Below are 7,388 nucleotides of genomic sequence, written 5' to 3'. Positions count from 1 at the left end.
AAATACTCACTATCTCTATAAATAGTGAAAAAAAAATATTTACGAGGCCAGTCGTGGCGCTGGGGAACAAAGTGTGATCGTAAACGCGACTGGCTGTGGGTTCGATCCCCACTCGAAGAAATGAAATATTTATTTAAATTTATATTTCCATTTTTTGCTCTGGTGGGAGGCAAAGCGCGGCGTCGATTTATAATATTTTCCATTTTTCTTTTCATTTATACATTTTATTTCCTATAACAAATTTGATTGAAAAAAAAAAGATACTTTAATAGTAACATATTTATTTCCTAGGTCTTCCTGCGACTTTTTTGCTTCCTGCCGCTTGTTTGTTTTTGCCGCCGAAAGAAAGTTGTTGTTCTGTAAAAAATAAAAGATTTTTAGTTAAAAAAGGAATATGATAATTTCATGCAATATTTTTTTTAAGTTCACGCATCTTTTTCATTTAGCATAGAATCTAGAGAAAACCTCTCAAACATTTGATGTGCGACGGTACCCAACGCCACATTTTATCTTACAGAACCAAGAAGTTGAAAAATTTAAAACAACATTTTTCTTTTTTTATCGAAATAGCAATCGAATACAATAATTTAAACAGTATCTGCAAAAAGAAATACTAAGAAAGAAATATCTATTGAGAAAAGTCCATCTTATTGTTAGTTATAAAGAAAAAAAAGCTTCACTCTCTTTTAGTATAACACGATGAGCAGAGGGAACCTAGTGTTAAGACACTCCGTTCCCCACCGCCCAATTTTCAAGACATTGTATGTTGAATGTTTCTTTATTTTGTGGGAATCTAACGATGTGCCACAATGCCCTCATATAAAAAGTATACAAATGTATATACTAGCCTGGTGGTGCAATTTTCAATGATATATCATAGGTTTTGCTCTTCGGTCTTTTCGCGGCGGGTTCTAATTTTTCAGGTGTTTCACTTGGAGTCACCGTTTCTTGAGTTGCCGCCCAACCGTCCTTTAACAATATTGTATACAGTTAAAATAAATTAAGTCACATAAAAAATGTATGTGGAATTATTTATACAATAGAAAAGTAGTATAATAAATATAATAGTTCTCTAAATTAAATCAGTTACATGTTATATAACACAAAACAGTGACGACGACGAATATGTATACAGAGTGTTTTTATCAGCACCACTCTAAATGAAACTAAAAGCCTAATACAATTAAATATTTTTTTTTCCCAAAAACGAAACAGTTTTTTTCAAACAAAATAATTAATAAAATTATAGTTGTAAAATAAAATGCTATTTGTTAAGGACGACGCACGCACACATAAACCTATTAAAGGGACACCGCCGCACACGCCTCATTCCGAAACCAAGTCGTAGGTATTGGCGATAAAGTTCAAAGTTGTTTAACCTTTACACCTTTAGTAGTATTTTTGTAGTAGTAAGTGTTTATGTTATTGGTATCTCTGTGTAACTGCGTCACACGAAACACAGGTATGGATTAACATCGTGAATTGAAAATAAATCCTACGTCTTAACTGTTGAGGTATCTTGATTAATTTCTTTTGGTATAGGGTTTCAAATATTTTACCTTATATGTTGTTCCTGTAAAAGGAGCGCTAACGCTTCCATCCTGTATATCGGAAGCTCATATAGTTCATCATCAGAAATATCTCTGTGGCGTGGGTACAACGCGCAGTTTATATAATAAATCAGCGTACTTACAGCTATTTCAAAGCACTAGTCAGTTCATTTAACAATTAATACTTTTATACTTGTTGGAATGAACACTACATACAATCGATTTAACACTTATTAGAATGAGTTAACAATAATTCAGCGACATGGCATTCGTGTCCGAAACTAAGCTCCACCAGAATCTCCCAATATTCTCCCCCGGACGACGCCCACCATACACCGTACATAAATCCTCACACCAGCGTTACACCAGAGATATCGCCATTTCTATCACTAGTTCACTTAACCTGTACTAAATGACATTTAACTAAGTAGTACTAATATAAAAACTACATGCCCACATATACATATATCTGTGTTTATTTATGTGCACATTATAGATCCTATTTATTATATATATATTTTTTTCCTTTTTCAACATTTTATCTTTCCTGTTGTTATATTATATACAAAACGAAACTAAAATTATTTTTTCGTTTTTTATTATAAATAGAATAACTCGATACCGTACCTCAGGATCTTCTATTTCTGGAGCAATGGGGAGGAAAGACAGCATATTCTCGTCTTCTCCTTCTTCGTCTGAACTACAGAAAGCTGCTACCGGCTCGCACGATGTCACATCCACCTTTGTATATATTAAAATTTAAATAACTTCTTTAAAAATAGCTGTAGATGGCTGCAAAGATTTGATTTTAGAATTTTTTTCACTTTTACTTATTTATTTTACGTAACTTAAATTGTTAAAAGTAAGCAAAAACCTAAAATCAGCTATGCGCACCCATCTACAGCTAACTTTAGGGTGGCCACGAGATGTTGATCGTACTGTAAATAAGTGAAGTGAACATTGTATTTAATACATTTATGTGAACCTGTACTTACCTCTACTTCCTCGTCATCCCTGCTCTCCCCCGCCTGGTCCACTGATCTGTCCTCATCTTCTACATCGAACTCACTTTCTCTCTCCTCATACTCTACGTTTTCATCTAATTCTTTAAAATCTGGGGCAAAAGCCGACCAATTTTCCACTTGGTTTTGAGCCCATATTGATACAACTCCTATATAGAATATATAGATAAGTTTCTTTTTACTATAGCAAGGAAGACAGAGGATACCTAGAGTTATAACACTCAGAATATCAAACCAAAATTTCCAAACATTGCTTGTTGATAGCAGAATTCAATACCGCATTTTGTCTTTTAAGAGCCGAACAAATAAGTGACCAGGGTGAAGCAAAAAAAAGAGACTTTTTACCCAACGAGCAATTTCGGAGTTTGAGTCACTATAAAACATTTACATAAATATAAAACATTAAAACACAATGATTCAAAATGGGACACAATCGACTCCAAATAATACCCCATTAACTCACCAGCGCTAATACTGGCAATAATAGGTCTAACGGGATGCCAGACGACGTCCAAGAGCAGTTCTCCTTTAGTGCCGTGGAGTATTTTAACTAAGTTCCCTATAGATTTTTCCCATATGTACAGAGCGTGTTGTCGGGCCGACCCCGCGCATATATATTCGCCGTCACCAGAAAAACAGCATTTCTTCCATGTTGTCCTGTAATAAATAGAGAACTTACTCACTTAGTTATGATATCTTTCTTAGGGATGAAAATAAAGCAAGAAAAAATAAAAGTCTTTTTGGTCGATTTTGACTAGAATCTCCCCTTAAACAATGCATTTTTCTGGCATATGGTAAATGCATTGTTTAATTTAATTTGTGTTTGTTTGTGTATTATATTCTACAAATTATTTTTTTTTACCCCTTTTTCCAAAAAAAAATTAAATCCTTCATATTAATAGAACACTATAAGCCACTCAATACATATTCCATTTAATTAAATATCTCGTTTTAAACGCCAAAACATAAGATTAGTACTTTAATTATATTGTCATAATAAATTTATAAGTATCTATATCAATATAGAAATTGACACAAGTAGTCCTTTTATGTTATTAATTTTAAAACTAACTTATTAACAAGATCCTGTAACTTTTGTATGGGTTCAGGTTCTCCATTCACACCGGACTTCAGTACAGTGTTAGTGTCGTACACTCTTATTACTCTATCTGACGTATTTACAAGGAAACAGCTGAAAAAAATATATATTAATTTAAAAAAAATCATTAATATGTATGTGTTTGAGGCCAGTTGTAGCACAGAACAAAGATTGTAGGTTCGATTCCCACTCGGAAACAGAGAGGGAAGGAATTTTCATTCCCCATGGGGATCAAACCGTTTATAGTCAGAGGCTCCCAAATGCAAATTGTTGTCATCATGATATCTACATAGTTATGTTGGCTCATGGCATGAGTACAAGTAAAATCTTGATCAGCATTCGGAGTATAGTAACGCGAAACTTCTCAAGCCATGGGAAACATTCTTTTTGTATCTGAATAATTCATATATTATTATATTATTTTTCAATCAACAAGAGCATGCACTTCTGCTTGGTCGTTTCATAGTTTAAGTTTAATTATAAAATACAAGAACATGAAATTCTGTTCAAGTGTTAATTAAAATAAATTTAAATTAAACTTTTTATTATTTTTGAAAAGCCCACTCGTGCTCCCGTAAACTTGTCTACATATATCTTGTTTATAATTGTAAAATTTTTGATTTATGAAAATATTATTAATATTGAAAATTCTAATTATAAAGCGAAAATGAGTCTGTTTGAATGTAACCATTTTTTCAGCATATAATTTAAATTGCATTTTCAGCATATAATTGCAATATATTATTATTATTTATTGCATTATTCCATTTACATTTCAAACATTATAGAAAAAAAGTTATACAAAGCATACTCACTTGCCTCGTCTGGCAAATTCTATACTTTTTATACCAGTCGTACTCGACGTGCCAACGGTTATTTTAAAACTTGCTTTTATACTTAACGCCTGGGAATCCAATATTAATATTTTCCCCTTGGCATTCCCCGTGTAGACATGGTCACCGCGACGGTCGAATGACGCTATTACATTGATGTCACCCTGATAAGAGAACGATAATAGATTTATTATATTTTATTCTTATTTTTTTTTTTTAGCTTCACATTGTGTCACACATATAGGAAAATAAGCAGAGTAGTTAAGAAACTTCGTTCCTTACTCGCCGAATTTTCCAGGCGTTGCGGCGTTGTGCCGGAACTCAACGTCACGCCTTGTATTTTTACCAGAGCAAGGAAATAAAAATAATCTATTCTTCCCTGTGGGAATGGAACCCATGACCGTCGCTTTTACGCACACCTTATGCCAATGCGCCACAATGGTTTCTACATTCTTATGTAACACGTATAAGAAAAAACGAAAGATCAGTTTGAAATTAAAAAAAATAATTTCTAATATGGTTTCATGAGTTCAAGACTTATATTCCATTATTTATCTATTAAGATATTTTTTTAATCCTTTTTTTATTATTATACATTCAAATCAATAGATTCAGTCGATTGTTGGTCGGTTGTTGTGGCATAGTGGCACAAATGTGTGACTATCACTGCAATGGTTGTGGGTTCAATTTAAACTCGGAATGTATTATTATCATTGCCACGGCATAACTGTGCCTCTACCTCACAAAGTATAGTTTCAATAACCAAATACATATAGTAATATCAAAGTTTATATAATGAGAAATTCTTACGTCTTCGTCTATAGGTAATATCTTATGTTCGCCATCAGTGTCCACCAACAGAGCTGCGTGTCTCATAGGACATACAAGAAATCTTTTGTCATTTCTTGGATCAAATTGAACCCTCAGTATGGGTGTGGGAAACCTGTATCTTTGTTCACATTCCCCTGATAATACGTCCCATATGCATACATTATGGTCTGTGGAGGCTGAAAGAAGCTGTAAATAACAATTTATATTTCTTTTCTTATTATTTAGCAGTTATAATATGATCAATGAATCTTGGCCAGGTTGAAGTTAGGCTTTCACTTAGGGCAGCTAAATTCAGGGTTACCGCCACTTGTCAATTATAGTGTATGTGTAAATATCAATAGCATTTTTGTATTCTATAACATTATTAATTACAAACAAAAGAATTTTCTACATTTCAAAAATTTATTTTTGACAAAATATGACTTTTATTACAGCAATATTGAGGCCAGATAAAATTTATAAATGGCATTTAAACTTACTGAAATTTGATAAATGAAATAATAACTTTTCAAATAAAAATTACTCACTTTTTTACAATTTCTTGACCAACTTAAACTACATACTGGATAAACATGTGCTGATATTGATTTAGCAATGCCTCTCGTGAGAAAATCCCAAATAAAAATTCTGCCGTCATTGCACCCCACAGCTAGTAATGTGCCACGACGGTTAAAGGCACAAGTTGCAGCCAAAGATATAGAATCTAGAGTGCCATCGAATTCCTGAAAATATTATAGTGTACAAAGTATAATACTACTTTAGAAAATTACAACATAATTTCATGGGTTATGTATGATTTAGAGTTGATTTTAAACATTATAGATAAGTTATAAATAGAAATATGCCAAATATACCTCTGGATAGTTCTGCCCAAATGATTCTGAAACAAACAAAAATCACATAATTATAAAATTAATACTAACTATACTTCAAGTATGAAGTGTAAACAAATAACAATAAATATTAGGATTTGATAAATTACCAAGTAATTCCAAATTCATGATTGTAAATTATATTTATGTCAAAAAACTATACACATAATATTTATTAAATTGTTCAGTACAACAAAGTCGTATGTTTTAACAAAAGTTAGGAAACTAAAAACACCGCAAAACAACGCTACAAGCTTCCCTATTATATGAAAATAAATGTCAAATTAGACAGCTGTCGACTGTTATTATTAATATCACAGATCTTGCTGATCTATCAATAATGTCTACTGTCGCCACAGCTACTAGCACTTTGCGTTAACAACGTTGTTGTTTCTGAATTTTTTGTTTTAGCTTTACGCTGTATTCCGCATATAACAGGGTATACAGAGGGAACCTAGCAGCATTAAAACACTTTGATCTCTATTTTCCGCCTGATTTTAGAGAAATTGCGTGTTGAGTTACCAGAGTGAGAAAATTATTACTTCCATTTTCTCGTTCTGCTCTTCCATTCCACGAGTGGCATCCAACCCACAACAGCGCCAATAACAGCCAGTCGACGTGCCACAACGCTTCAACAACACGAAATTTTTTTTTTTTTTTTTCCTCTGAGTTCATCTGCGATCAGTCCCAAACTATAAGCAGATCTGTTCATTTTAAGTTTGTTGGCGTTTCGAGGAACCTCCCCAGCAGGAAGCTCTACTCATCTTTTACCACCTTTCATCCAGTGTCTGAATATTGTGTCGTTTAAGGCGTTTACTATAGCTGATAGTCATCAGATTTGCTGCTAGTTCATTCGGGTGGTTGCTGAGCCGACTTTTGTATCTGATGGTAGAGCTTTTTATCTCTTCTTTTACAGTTTTTATTTTTAGAAAATTGTGTATTTCTGAGTTGGTTACACCCCATGGGGCGTTCGTTATGGTGCGTAGAATACAATTTTGTAATCTCTGGATAATGGTTATGTTAGAGATACAAGCGCTCCCCCATAGTTGGACTCCATACATCCACACTGGCTTAAGGATCATTTTGTAGATAAGTAACTTGTTGTCTACTGAGAGTTTAGAGTTGCGTGCCATGAGCCAGTACATATTTTTATATCTGATGTTTATTTCATCGCGTTTAGT

The 7,388-nt window shown here is 33.2% G+C and overlaps 1 protein-coding gene across 1 annotated transcript; it reads right to left on the bottom strand.

Annotated features, from left to right (window-relative positions):
• Positions 1-264: 264 nt before the first annotated feature.
• Rbbp5 (retinoblastoma binding protein 5) lies at positions 265-6,485 on the bottom strand. The gene is made up of 11 exons (XM_085203128.1): positions 6,318-6,485; positions 6,190-6,215; positions 5,863-6,057; positions 5,315-5,521; positions 4,487-4,668; positions 3,645-3,764; positions 3,036-3,229; positions 2,546-2,721; positions 2,178-2,291; positions 849-969; positions 265-357 (listed from the first exon to the last, which is right to left on the bottom strand). Exons 1-11 carry the CDS (start codon positions 6,334-6,336, stop codon positions 281-283), a joined length of 1,431 nt encoding a protein of 476 aa, XP_085059254.1. The 5' UTR covers positions 6,337-6,485; the 3' UTR covers positions 265-280.
• Between the last annotated feature and the right edge of the window lie 903 nt (positions 6,486-7,388).

This window comes from Heliconius melpomene, chromosome 19 (genome assembly GCF_056956725.1).
Source record: "Heliconius melpomene rosina isolate 202511_hmr_F chromosome 19, ASM5695672v1, whole genome shotgun sequence".
NCBI lineage: Eukaryota > Metazoa > Arthropoda > Insecta > Lepidoptera > Nymphalidae > Heliconius > Heliconius melpomene.
The sequence above is the reverse complement of the archived record's forward strand: the minus strand, read 5'-3'. Positions and strand labels throughout refer to the sequence as shown.